The sequence below is a fragment of the Fusarium verticillioides genome, chromosome 4 (assembly GCF_000149555.1).
Source record: "Fusarium verticillioides 7600 chromosome 4, whole genome shotgun sequence".
Classification (NCBI taxonomy): domain Eukaryota; kingdom Fungi; phylum Ascomycota; class Sordariomycetes; order Hypocreales; family Nectriaceae; genus Fusarium; species Fusarium verticillioides.
The window spans coordinates 3,305,504-3,319,111 of record NC_031678.1 but is presented as its reverse complement, the minus strand read 5'-3'; the positions used below and the strand labels follow the sequence as shown (position 1 = coordinate 3,319,111).

At 40.6% G+C, this 13,608-nt stretch overlaps 4 protein-coding genes across 4 annotated transcripts; 2 read left to right on the top strand and 2 right to left on the bottom strand.

Annotated features, from left to right (window-relative positions):
* The first annotated feature begins 3,043 nt into the window (after positions 1-3,043).
* Positions 3,044-4,857, top strand: FVEG_11808 (hypothetical protein). The gene is made up of 4 exons (XM_018901132.1): positions 3,044-3,143; positions 3,206-3,787; positions 3,851-4,520; positions 4,620-4,857. Exons 1-4 carry the CDS (start codon positions 3,094-3,096, stop codon positions 4,773-4,775), a joined length of 1,458 nt encoding a protein of 485 aa, XP_018759552.1. The 5' UTR covers positions 3,044-3,093; the 3' UTR covers positions 4,776-4,857.
* A 1,629-nt stretch (positions 4,858-6,486) lies between these two features.
* Positions 6,487-6,870, top strand: FVEG_17100 (hypothetical protein; the record flags this gene model as incomplete). Its single annotated transcript, XM_018906369.1, has 1 exon — positions 6,487-6,870. The coding sequence occupies one exon, from the start codon at positions 6,487-6,489 to the stop codon at positions 6,868-6,870; it is 384 nt and encodes a 127-aa protein (XP_018759553.1).
* Positions 6,871-7,362: 492 nt separating this feature from the next.
* On the bottom strand, positions 7,363-9,275 carry FVEG_11809 (hypothetical protein). Its single transcript, XM_018901133.1, has one exon. It carries the CDS (start codon positions 9,163-9,165, stop codon positions 7,426-7,428), a length of 1,740 nt encoding a protein of 579 aa, XP_018759554.1. The 5' UTR covers positions 9,166-9,275; the 3' UTR covers positions 7,363-7,425.
* Positions 9,276-10,140: 865 nt separating this feature from the next.
* FVEG_11810 (hypothetical protein) lies at positions 10,141-10,504 on the bottom strand (the record flags this gene model as incomplete). The annotated part of the gene is made up of 2 exons (XM_018901134.1): positions 10,141-10,224; positions 10,283-10,504. The coding sequence occupies 2 exons, from the start codon at positions 10,502-10,504 to the stop codon at positions 10,141-10,143; spliced, it is 306 nt and encodes a 101-aa protein (XP_018759555.1).
* Positions 10,505-13,608: the final 3,104 nt, after the last annotated feature.

The following is a 13,608-nucleotide window of genomic DNA, read 5'->3' as shown; positions in this document are numbered from 1 at the left end:
AACTCTATAAGTCTTTTTTTTTTTATAGAGTTTTTACAGTTTTTTTTTCTTTTAGAAATTAATACTAAAATTTTTTTAGTTTTTTACTTACTTTAAGTAAATAAAAACCAACCTAACTTAGAAAGAGAAAAAAAAATTTTTTCCTTTCACTTTTAAAAAAAAAAAAACTAATTTTATTGTTTTTGGAAACCCCGGCTTTTTTTTTGGTTCCCCCCCTCCCGGGGGGGGGGAAAAAAAAAAAAAGCAGTGGTTTCTGTTATATAAAAAAATACTTTATATTATTTTTAGGATTTAAGTTCTCTAGGCTATTTAAGGCTTTTATTACTAAATTAGTCTTGAAGCTTATTTACCTTAATTAAGGCTTTTTAGTTTTTTAAGTTTTAAGTATTACTATATTATATATCTTATTTAGTTATAGTTATAGTATTTATATTTCAATATATCTTATAGTTTATTTTATCTATTACTAAGTTATATAACTTTTAAAAATATAAATCTTAAGTATATTTTATATAAAGTATTATTATAGTAATTGCCTTATTATTATTTTTAGCTTTAAAAGTTACTTTAGTTATTATATTACTAATTAAAGTAATATAAGTTAAAGTTATTTACTTTTTTTATTTTAATTACTTTCTTTTTTTTATATTTATATTATTTTTTATTAATTTTAATTACTATAGTAATATACTTTATAATACTATTTAATTAATTTACTTTATATAACTTATTTTTAACTTTTTCTTTTAAATCTTTATAGTAGATTTCTATAAAGGCTTTATTATCTTATAAAGTTTTAAATATAAGTTATTAAAACTTAATAAAGTATATAGTATATAAATAAGTTTATTTAAGTACTATAATTTTAATAGCTACTTATTATTTTTTATTAACTACTTTAAAGTTATCTTTAAGTATACTTTTAAAGTTATTTTAACTAATAAAAATATTTTAAGTTTTTTAATTTTATATATTCTTTTAATTTTTTAAGAAATCTTTAAAAATATATTTAAATTAGTCTTTAGTACTTTTTTAAATTAATAATATAGTAAAAAGTACTTTTTTAATAATAGTATTTAGCTTAATTAGAAATATATAAAAGTATTTTTTTATTTAAGTTAAGAATAGGATTATATTTATAGCTTATTTTTTAAATAGTTTTAATTTAAGTAGTTTAAAGGCTTCCTTAATATCTCTTTCTCTTTAAGGATTAATATTATTATTAATTACTAAATATACTTTTTAATTATTAATATAGTTTTATAAGTTATAAATAGTATTATATAATTAATAGATTTTAGCTATTATTTCTATTATATTAGGTAGTTCTTTAGTATAAAAAGGTACTAGGCTAGTATTACTAGTTATTTTAATAATATAATATTACTTAATATAAATATAATATAATTTAAATAAAAGCTATTAATATATAATAATTAGGTTTTTAAATAAGTAAACTAATCTAAATTAGGTTTATATTTATAAAATATATAAAGTATTATATTAAATATATTAAGATATTATATCTCTTAATAATTAATAATATAAGTTAGGCTTATTAAGGTAAAGAAGTATTATTAATAGCTAGTAAATTAAATTCTATTTAATACTAAATAAATATATATATATATTTATAAGATTTAAGTAAAATAATAAGATATAAGGTTATTATTAGTCCTAGAGTAATATAGTCTTAAAGCGCTATTAGTTTAATATTAATTAGTCTACTTTTAGCTAGTCTAATATTAGACTTATAGTAATTAAGTAAGAAATTATAGGGTATGATTTATATATAATATAACTGCTAGAGTTATAATATTAAAAAGATAGAGGATAAATAAGTATATTATTTAAGAAGTTAATTATATTAATTTAAACTTTTAAAAGTATTAAAAAGCTTAAATAAAGAAAACTCTAGCCTTATAACCTTTAGCTACTAATTAAGAAGTTATTTATTTCTTTAATAAAGTTTACTTTAGCTATAATAATAAAAGAAAGTTTTATATCTTTAGGAAGCCTAGGACTTATAATTATTTTAAAAACCTTAAAAAAAGGAAAGAACTTAGAGAAAAGGATAAAAAAAGACTATATATTTAGGCCTATATTAGTATTAAATATAAAAGTCCTTTAATCTTTTATAAAATCCTTATAAATAATAATAAAAAAATAATATAGCTTTATTATAAAATTAAAATATTAAATAAGTATATTAAACCTTTTATTAAAGAAAGTTAGACTTTTATTTTAAAAGAAGATAATAATTCTAGCTATAATCTTAATAAGAAAAGTTATATAATAAAATAAAAAGAAAAGAATAGACTTTTATATTACTTTAACTATCTCTAGTCTCTAGACCTAGCTTTTATTAAAAATAGCTAAGGTTTATTAAAGTTTAAGATATAAAGATATCTTCTATAAGATAATAAGTTATTAAAGGAGGTTATAATTTTATATTAAGATAAGATCCTTTAAGCCTTAATTAATAAGCTTATTCTTTTAATACTATAGCAATTAAAAGATTATATTAAATTAAATAAAAAGAAGACTGCCTATTAAAGCTTATTTTAGTAATTAAAATAATATAACTTTTATTTAATTATAACTTTAATTAATATTATTATAAATTAATTATAAATAGGGGTATTATTAGTATTATATAGATAACTGGCCATTTCTTATATCAGGTCAGGGAGTGGCCGGTCGGGTTAACTTTATCGAGCTACGGAATTCATGCAGTGGGTACAATCTGACCAATCAGAGAGGGATGTGCTGTTTGCAGTCCTCCTTTCTCCGTATTTACTTACTGTGGGCCTTGGAGCCATCACCGCCTCATGTTTCTCAAATTATTCATATGAATCAACAACTAGCCCCCAGCAAAGAAATTTATTAGAACGACATGCCTTTGAAAGAGAGCTCAAGAAAAGGCAAGCCAATTGCTAGGCGGGCTTGCGACTTATGCCGTAGCCGCAAGCTGCAGGTATGTGACCTTTTGCAGCGATTCCCCGCACGATAAAGTTGACGCTTGCATAGTGTACCTTTGAACAAACAAGTGCCGGGCTGCCTATATCATGCACACGTTGCGCACAGGTCGGGATGCCCTGCACCTTTTTGACTGCCCGCAAGCCGCGAGGCCCACCTAACCGGTATGTATTCCTCGCAGCTGATGTGAGATAATGAAGACTTGTTGACATATCTATCTGTGTAGCCGAGTTGCGGAAGCAAGAGCACAAAGCCACAGTGCTCATTGCAGCAGTTTAAGCAATGATACGATCGAGCATTTCTGCTCCGATGAGTTATTGGGAAGGTTGATTTCAGACTATCTCGAGTACCTTTATCCTCTCTATCCCCTTGTACATCGACCGCGATTTCGGGCAGATTTCGAAAGCAAACGTTACCAGTCAGACCCAAGCTTCTACCGATTATGCATTTCACTCTCCGCCCTGACGGTGTCTTCTTCATCACACAATTTCCGACATTACGGGTTTCAGCCTGAAGAGACAGTTACCAGCATATTAGAAAAGGCACATCGCTTGGTTGTCCTCAGCAAGGTGTCGCAGAACCCTGCAGTCGGGATGTTTCCCGACGTGCACGATATGATATGCTCATACATACTGAGCATGGCTTTTCATTGTTCAGGTAGTTCATACCAGGGATGGGTGCACGCTTCTGAGGCAGTCCTGTGCATGAGAAAACTAAGCTTGTTCAGACAAGTATCGCATAATGATCTGGACGAGATAGACTCCGAAATATGCAAGCGATTATTCTGGTTAATGTTTATCATAATGGCGTATGTTGCACCTTCTGCGGTGTTCCAAGCTGCACTTTATATTGAGTTTACTGACCCTAGTAGCCACGACAGACTTGCGTATCCTGTATCTCACACCGGTATCAGTTATAATCCAGTCTGCATTGATTGGGATTTCCTTGTATTACACGAGGTCGATGATGCGGAGCCGGGCGACAAGGAACGAAGTGAAGAACCCAGAGTCACGCCGCTGATAGCCGGAGTCATCGCCTTGGTGAAATTATACCTCTGCGCAGCTCCACTGGGACTAGACAAGTTACCGGGAAACCCGCGTTATGGCCCATTTTCGGCCTGGTCTTCATCAGAGACGCCAAAGAGTGATGACACCCAACGGCTCTCTCTTGAAGAAGGAATCGACATCATACACACTGTGCGAGATGTGATCCACCAGCTGCCGGAGGAGTTTGCAATGTTCGACCAAGATGGAAACCCCAACAAAGTTCCCTTATCGTTTGCCATCTCGCGAGCGAAAGTACATATGACGAGCCTTTTTATTCAAAGTATCATCCTTGCGACACTGTCAGCCAATAACCCATCCTTTCAGCAGGGCAATCGAACCGGTAGTGCGACAGCATCTGAGGATGCGCTCCTCGCCGAAGAAAGCCAGAATGCTAATAATCAGCTTTTTAATCTTCGCAGGGACATTGCTCAGCAGTGTTCCCATATTATTACCGTCACAACCGTCTCTGCTCTGAAAGTGAACGGCATCGCCGTGGTAGGTTTCCTATGGCAGCTTCAGCGGATTCGGCTGCTGCATGCCGACTCAACGGAAGAGAATTACGAAGAATATAGATATATGCTAAGTACTTCCTAGGTTTCAAAGCTTCGGGAGATCACTGCTACTTTATTGAGCTACAAAGTGGATCCTTCATGTCCTGCTGATGAGGAAAAGCAAGTCCAGTCTTGCCTCGAACGTCTTATTAGCACTTTAGTTGAGATTGACTTTGTAAAGATTATTGCTGAGGAGTAAAGGGCTTCTTCTTGGATTATTGATAAGAGTTCCTAGTAGAAGTATATCACGCGATAGGTTGAAATTTACCCAGATGTGCTATATGCAGTTGAGACTTGTGCCCAGAGCTCAAATTAGCAGACGGAGCTTAGAAAGAAAGGAAGAGACCAGGCAATACGATTACATGCATAGATTCCTATGTACCTTACAAGCTGTTTGGACTGTAAACTCTTGGAACACCTCAACCTCATCACAGTACAAACCAGAACGGTGACCAGCCAGAAGCGATGTAAGATGCAACTCGATTCATATACATAAAGAGAAGCCAGTATGTGTTCTAGAATATTCTATGGAATGCCTTGAGGGTAATCTGTATGACGGCAAACAACAAATAAGGAAGGCAATCACTCTGCCTACCATATCCAACATCTAGTGTAGCCTAGCCTAGTCACGTGGTGCTTGTGTAACTATCAAGCCTCAGTCTTTGCGTCCCGGCCGCGTCTACTTCTCTCAATCAACCGACATGGTCAGACACTTGTTCAACTATCATCTGGCATCATGTGGATATCAAAGTCCAAAAAGAGAGCTAAAGACAATCTGGCGATCCTTACAAGACTAGGCAACTCCATGGCAAGCCAACAAACATCCCGACGATGAAGACGCCCAGTGGCGGGCCCAAAGAGCAACAGCACTGCTCCAGGATATCGGTATCACACCTCAAGCCCTCACAGCTGGAAGCGTCAGAATTATCTCTGCGTCGCCTAGCGAACGCCAGCACGCCGTGAAGTTGCCGGCTGAGCTTTACCAAATGATTGTTGGATTCGTCAATACCTTTCGTCAACAGTCCAGATCGACAGAGCCGACATTGGTTGCGCTCTCATGTACTTGCAAGACACTAAACACGTTCGCCGAAGAACTCATTTATAAGCATCCCGGGGTCCTTCAAGACAGTGACAAAAAGTGGAAATTCTTGTTCAGCCTCAAAATTTGGCCGACCCGGGCGAGCCTTGTACGATCCCTGCTACTCGACTGGGATGGCCATGTCGAAAATGATGATTCGGTGATGGATATTATCGCCTCATGCACGAATATCGAGTTCCTTTTCGTCGGTAATGGAAGTGGGAATCCAATGATGAATCACGTCGATCAGCTTGAGGGATTACAGCTTATACTCTCTTCCTGTACTCGTCTCAAGTCACTTCATTACTTCACCAGGTGGGGTTCTAATCTTGTTGCCCAGAACAGAATCGGGGTAATTGAAGCGCAAAGATATCTCTCTGATTGTGTATCCGGCCAACCTCAGGTCAAGCAATCATTGGGACAGCTTGAGACCTTAGCCGTAGATGGCCCGTCGTCGAGTTGGATACTCCAAGGTTCTCTACAATACCTATCCTCCAACTTGACGTCCCTACAGCTCAGGTGGAATAACGCATTGGACTTCAGGAGCACTCCACTCTTTGATATATCCCAACAGTGCCAGAAGCTCAAGGTTCTTGTGGTCTCATATAGACTCGTTGCCACTGACGATTTGGAGAAAGCATGTGAAGCATGGACTAGCACACTAGAAACACTGAAAGTTGGCTGGGGTACAGAGGACAAGGATTAGATCTCAAATGTCATACCCCATCTGAGAAAACTAAAAGTGCTATTTCTGTGGAGACATTGCTTTGTCCCCGTCGACAGCATCGAGGCCGTTGCTACGACAGAGATGTCGTTGGAATAGATATCCATAATGAATTTGGAAGGTTTGAATTTCATGTCCAGGGCTCGAACTCAAATGATATCTGATGCAGCGAACGAGGCTCTCGCCGACCTGATCGAAGCACACTCATCTACCCTTCGCCGTATCATCATATCCCCTGGTGTGGGCGAGCTCGTTATCCAGTGCTGCAATATGACAAAAGGTCTCAGATCTTTGAACATAAAGTTGCCTGATAAGACTCCGCCTCGACTCCTTGATGGCTTCTTGAAGTCATGCCCTGATTTGGTTGATTTCCCAGAAAGTTTTGAGAAATATTCGGATCGACGGAGTGAGTGGAAAAACCGAAAACAGTTTAGGGTGGAGGTGCTACCGTTCCAACAGAAGCTCTTAGAAGGTCGTATACTCGATTACTAAAACTCATGACATATCAGCAATATACATGAAGCTTTAAGGAGGAGTTCTAGGCAATTCAAGATTGTAGGAAGCTGCATAAAGCCTCGACAAGGACAAAGTTTTACGGTGAGAGCTAACGGCTTATCATAGTCATGTAGCATTAACAGAATTGTTACGGTGTAGATTTAATGGTCTATCGCTGGCCTAGTTTCTTTACTGCTTTCCCAAGTGTTACGTGACTTGTCTGCCGCCTATAAGTTTAAGCTAAACAGGTGATGACTGGGAACATGATTTCTTCTCTATCAATATAAGCTTCTACCCAGAAGTGTCCATGGTGTTCTCAAGTGCTATTAATACCAGCTATAACTGTGTGCTGAGCAAAGTTTCCAATAGGAGAGGACTTGTGATACTCCATGGTAGTGTGAGCAGTACGTAAGGCTACCATAAACTTTTCAATGTTGTATAGGTTTCTTAAGGTCACGCAGTAGCTCGACAGAAATACAAGAGTACTTTTATCCCAGTGATTGCAATAAGATGTCAATTCCTCTCGTTCTATATAGCTCTATCGTTGGGCATCTATAATATAATATAAGAGAGAGACGAAGCAAAACCAACAAGAAGCAAATGCTGACTTGGCTTTAATTTTACAGAGAAGGACTCCAAGACCTGTGCATGATCCTTTAACCTTCCTTTCAACTTCTTCCGATCAACATCCTGCACAGCGACATTATCCTCAATGGCAAGAACAGCCGCTGCTCCCGCACTCTGTCCCATGATCATATAGACAGGCTCCATACGTATTGCCGACAGAGCAATATGCGTGGCGCTCATGGTCACAGGGTTGACAAAGTTGGTGGCATCCCCCTTTCTAGGAACGATTGATCCATAGGGCACGCTGAAAGGCCCGGGATTTGGAACATGGATGAGGCCTTCGTCATGTATCCGATCGTTGATAACGACACGTTCGACTTGATGGACGTCCAGGGTGTAGTACCCAACTGCAACGACAGTGTCGTTGTCATACGGCTTTGGATGCTGAATGTCGGCTTGCGTCATCGTATACTCGCCGTCCATTCGTCGAGCCTCGCGAATATATATCTCGTATGGCCAGTTGCCGTTGTCAGTCCATTCATCCTTCGCGTAGCCCCAGGCACTGGTGTTCTTGCGAATAAATTCCGGTACATCTTGGTGGTTCGCCAATGTCCACAGAAGTCCTTGCGCCCAGATCCTGTGCCTTTTCGCAGCAGCCTCCCGCTCCTCGTACGAATACTCAGCATAATTGGACGTCTTGTTGTAACTTCCGCCTATCAAGTCAGTGCTGATCTGGCCAGCTGCGTTGGTATCGGTTTTGAGATTCGGCATGAGCTGCGTTGTAAAAAACGGCCCAAGGTAGCCAGTCTTGATATATCGGATCAAGATCTTGTAGTGGGACTCGTTGTAGCCATCTGGTTTGAAGAATTCCACCTTATTGTCATCTTCTCTGGTTAGAGATAGCCGATAGTTGAAGGCTTGAAGACGGTGATCTTTCTTGCCGCGCGACTCTAAAGCTGCGAACTTGGTGATCACGCGACCAACCCCGGGGAGCAAACCGCTATCAGGATCATCAGGGTCGTTGTAGGGGTCAATGGCAGCCAGTCTCCTGGGCTCGTTGAAGTGGATGCCAGCGGCGGACTCATCAAACTCCTGCTTGTCTTCCCGCCCAACGCGATATGATATACCCGCTGTCTCCATGAGGTCGCCTTCGTAGCCAGCATCGATAAACATCTTTCCAGAGAAAGTTGACCCGGACCGCGTTTGGAATGATTTGATGACGGTTCCATCCTTCTTCACGCCGCTGCTAGTACGAAGGATGGACTCGTTTCGAAAGACAGGAATTCCCTCATCCTTGATCCATTTCTCCAATATCTCCTCTGCAACTTTGGGCTCAAAGGTCCATTGAACCTTGTTGCCAATGGCCGGTCCAGGCTGCGCCTCGATATGCTTTGCGAGATAATCGTCTCTTGTCTCACGCGTCCAGGCGTTGTCGTTGTCGTAATAGTCGTACACTTTGCCGTAAAACTCCCTAGCAATTCCACCAATGGTGTTTCCATCCTTCGAGTCTGTCCAGCCCAATCCCGAAGTAGTAAGACCGCCGATTCGTGATGTCGGAAAGACTAACGTGGCGGTTCTGTTCATACGAACCGTTTGAATGGCGGCTGCCAGCGCGGCAACCGTGTTGCCATAGATGATCACGTCAGATTCATGAGAAGTCGCTGATAAGACGCCAACAGTGAAAGAAGCAATGATGTAAAGACAGACGATATGTACAGACGCCATGTTTGCGAGGGTTTACTTGGCTGCTTCACGCAGCTCAAGCAGTAGAATCATCAAAACACGTAAAAAAAAAAAAAAATAAGGAGTAAACAAAAGTGCGAAGATCTAATTTGGCGCGCATTTTGACTTTGGAATGATGCATTTGCTGACGTGCTTCTTATTTTACTTTAAGTGGGGCGGATACCGCGGACGGCGATTCCTTGATTCAGGAGTGAGGATCACAATCTACCAATCGGCTGAGCCCGATCAGCACAATGTTCCACTGATTGGCTCTCCAATCTCTCCCCAATCTCACACTGGCTGTCTGCCAAGATAAGGCTGTCCTTATCTCTCCCTATCCTACCCAAACAGTCGGTAGTTATGATAAGGCATGCCACGCTACCCTGGAGTTACACTGAACATCTATCTTTCAACGTCATTTTCATGGCCTTGGATCCTATGATGTCCATATAGTGAGCTTATATCACCTTCCACTTCCTTGCTAATGTCTTAATAGTAAACAACAAATGTGTTAATAGATCAGGCTAAGATGATATACTTTAGCCGTAGTTTATATAGTTTCCAAAATCCCTTCCATCCTAAGTTGACTTATTTTTCTGAGATCCAATATGTAACTAAATTCGCTATTACACTAGTTTTCTATCGAAGAAACCACATTTAGCAGGATATTCTTAGTACCTGGAGACTCACAGAGTGATGGCAAATTTACCCATGTTCTAAACCAGTCAAGCCACTGGGAAACTGTCTCCTGGCAACCAAGTTCTCTATAATGATTTAAGCTCTGATCCATGAGTCTCTCTGGCAAGTGCAGGTTGGATCTCAAAATAGAGAGTTTCGGTAGGCCATCCCTCAATGGTGAAGAAAATACTCATAAATATAGAGCTAAATGAATAATATTATACTGATAATAAATAAGGATCTCATGCGACTATGAATTAGGAAAACCGTTCCGTTTTGTGAGTCGGTCGGATGAAAAACCTAGGTTCTATCATAACTCGCAGTTTCCTTGTGATCTGGCCGTCCACCCAAACCATCCCAATGACCGAACGCGATGGACTTCTCCTTACTGAATAAATAATTAAACGATGTTTCATATGAGGAACTTGGTCTGTTGACTTACGTTGTTACCAACATCACCGCGGCATTTTTCGATGGCGCTGCAGCCCCGGTTATAGGGGTTGGCTTCAGCACCAGGATGGCAGTTCGCGGCCGACGCGCCCCTGACCGAGCAAGGGACATTGTCGTGGCGGAGAGCTCCATATGAGATCTCTCCGCCCTGGTCGGCTACAGGAGCTGCAGTGGCGAGAGTGATGAGAGATAGTGTGATGATAGAGAACTTCATACTGGCCGTGGAGAGTTTATAAATAGAGGGGTGTTGTATACTTGCTAGATGAAGAGGCTGCTGAGTGACAGAAAGAAGAATGGGTTTTGAACTTGATGCTAAGAGATGGATGGGTATATATACTGTAGAGCCTGCTAGCAATGGCTAGAGAACACCGGCATATGAAAGAACCTGGCCCATCTATACGAGGACTCACAAACCTTGATGATTGAGAGTTCTGGCTAAGAGTATTAAGAGATTCAGATAGGCGCTATGTCTGCAGTGCTGGGCCAAAATCCAGAAGCTATGGAAATTTTAGCTTGGCGGACTAATCAAGGGACGGCTTGTTAGTGCCCCCCTTCATATGCCAAGGAGATAATAAGGAACTTGGAAATAGGAAACTCCAAGCCCAGACGCATCTACTTTCGTTGGTATGCTTACCAAATCTTTCTGTTCGGACATATTACATCTTCTATGGCCGCTTCACGTAGTACGTTGTCGGATCCTGTTTAGACTGCAAGTCTACTGAGATACATCAATGGCAGTGAGTATACGAGACAGTCTCCCATGAGTGTCTGTTGTACTACACAGTGGGCGATCCCCTTAATCCCTCACCCCCAGGAGGCTCTGTTCACTTACACCCAATGTTGCATAATCGGCCCATTATTTTAGTCGTTTGAATACGATGACCATTGGTAACTGATCTCATTGGAGGCTTTGGCTATTGATGCATGGAAACTTTCACCAAGCCTCGTACTAGATCCCTGTGAGGTCTTAAAACTTCTCCTAAATGGGAACCCGGGAGGAAGCAAAAGACTGGGGTCCAGCGGGATCTTTGTAAATTCAATGACTAGGAACAGGTTTGGGGAATATTCTCCGCCCTATGCAACGTAACTGCCGAGAAACGCTCGGATGGGGGCTGTATTACAAGCCCACACGGAATTCCGGGAAGTCCATGGAATATCGTGCCCGCTCTTGGGTCCATAAATCAGGGATAAGCGATGGAGACTGGAGTTATTGTACAAGCTGAACTGAACATAGGTTTGACTTGGATTAGGTAACATTAACTAATGACTACGGGGTCTATGGTGCGATGGCAGGTCGCTAGCTAGTGAAGCCTTACACGCCATACTGAAGCCATTTCGAGGTGACAGGTGCCATCCGCCACAAATATGCCTAACGAAGAAGCATCAAGTACGGAACTCGGCACAGTGGCATACCCGAGGTCTTGGAACCCTGGACACGAGCCCCTAGACTCATAAGTGAGGATGATGTTTGTGCGGTTAGTCCCGGGAGCAATATCCATTTAAGGCTACAGCGATATGTCATTTTAGCGCCGCTAATCCCCTACCAATTTCACTACAGTGATTGACGATGAACCTAGTCGAGTTCTTCGATCCCAATACGTTGAATTTGAAAAAGAAAAGGTACAAGTTTTCAGCCTCAGACCATAAGGTCGTGTTGGGCATCTGCAAGAATACTTTCATGAAGGACTAGAGGATCTGGTCTTTAATCCTGAATATCAACTAGGTCGACAAGAATCACATGAAACCACGCCATCTCACGCAGTAAAGCGCACAATTAAGCTTTAGTTCCCAAGCGAGCTCAACACTAATTCACACATGCGCACCGCACCATTCACGCCGTGGCTTGAATTGCGAGGTTGCCGAAGGTGCCCCATACTGCGGCTGACCTGTGGCGTTACCAAGCGGGATGCAGGGGTTGATTTCGGAGGTTCGTCCACTCATTCGACGGACTACAACTAGAACAGTCTCGTGCAGGAAACGGTCTCGTTTAGGCTCTTTCAGGGAAGTGTTAGCCACGTCAACACGTCAGCAAAAACGACTACGGTAAGGGCTTCGGCAAGGGGCGTATCATAGTGAAAGCCAACGATTCGGTAGCTTATCAAGACACCGAAGATGGGTCTTTATCTTTATTACATTAGGGTTTGTCTAACTAACATCATTGCTGGTCTTGACAAGTTTCGGCGTTCCTGGAAACCGGCCACAGCGGATGGCCGCCTGGAGTTTGTTGGTCTTGGCTTCTCATGGTTGGCGTCGTCACAATGTGTGAAACTAATATGTACAGGAACACGCGGATCTTGTTACCGCGTCTAGGCGTTCATAACGGCTACCTTAAGCTATTTTGAGATAGATGGAAGATGCTAGGGAGAGTTACGATATCACTGGTGCCACGACGCACGTCGTCATTGGATGGCCAACGGTGGTTGTCCTTTCACCGAGCCCTGCAGGGTCACTCGGTTGCCAAATGTACTCTGTGATAAGAGGTTACCGAATTCAGAGCTCGGCAGTTGAGTTGCAACAAAAGTTCCACTCTGTAGGAATTACAGTCAAGGTGAGCAGTCGAAGTTTACCAGTCATAAGTCGCTCAGTTGCAGATCTCCTATGACACAACTGCAGCGCCAGAAGGAAGGACAACATTTAAGTATGGTAAACACTTAATGCAGCGGGGGCTTCGAACAGTAAGTGTTGCTTCCTTTAAAGGGGGCATATTTGCTGCGACATTTGATAAGAGTTTGCTTCAGATGGCGATGCTACGACCGCCCTGGTCTCCTCAAACGGCATCTTAAAAGTAACCTTGTGCAACGTTACGCGGTAATGCCACTCAAAATTCATCTGTATGGGTTCTGCAATACAGACGCTTCCTGTTGGACAGCACATCATCGATATTTCTCTTCATAGAAAGTCTGGGATTATTGAGAACTAGAATATTCAGTTTCTTCTACTTCATTTGCACCTCTGATTGAGGTTCTGGAGATATATATGCTGCTTTGGCCTCTGATGCATCTATCTGCACTGAGTTTAAAATGTAGTGACTTGCGTGTAAATACTAAAGATACGGATACTTACTTGGTTCTACAAGACGTCCCTCAGTACAGAGACTAACTGCAATAAGGAACAAATTCAGTAAGCTCAGGGTCGTTATGTGAAAATCTCTGGTTACATGTTTGAACAAAACACAAGGCATTGTCGGTTGTTTACGGAGAATGTAGACGAGTTTGAGACCTAGCTAGACAAGTTTTAGTATAATGAATCTTAGACGTTACTTATCTTTTCGATCTCCTTGGTGACCTTTTTAAAGACAGTTGAGCTCCGGGATGTCCA

Excerpts from the sequence above, each read along its gene's own strand:
- FVEG_11808 (XM_018901132.1), top strand. The coding sequence starts at position 3,094 with ATGCCCTGCACCTTTTTGACTGCCCGCAAGCCGCGAGGCCCACCTAAC. Across the intron at positions 3,788-3,850 it reads TTAATGTTTATCATAATGGC|CCACGACAGACTTGCGTATC; the intron begins GTATGTTGCACC and ends TGACCCTAGTAG. Across the intron at positions 4,521-4,619 it reads AAGTGAACGGCATCGCCGTG|GTTTCAAAGCTTCGGGAGAT; the intron begins GTAGGTTTCCTA and ends AGTACTTCCTAG.
- FVEG_11809 (XM_018901133.1), bottom strand. The coding sequence starts at position 9,165 with ATGGCGTCTGTACATATCGTCTGTCTTTACATCATTGCTTCTTTCACT.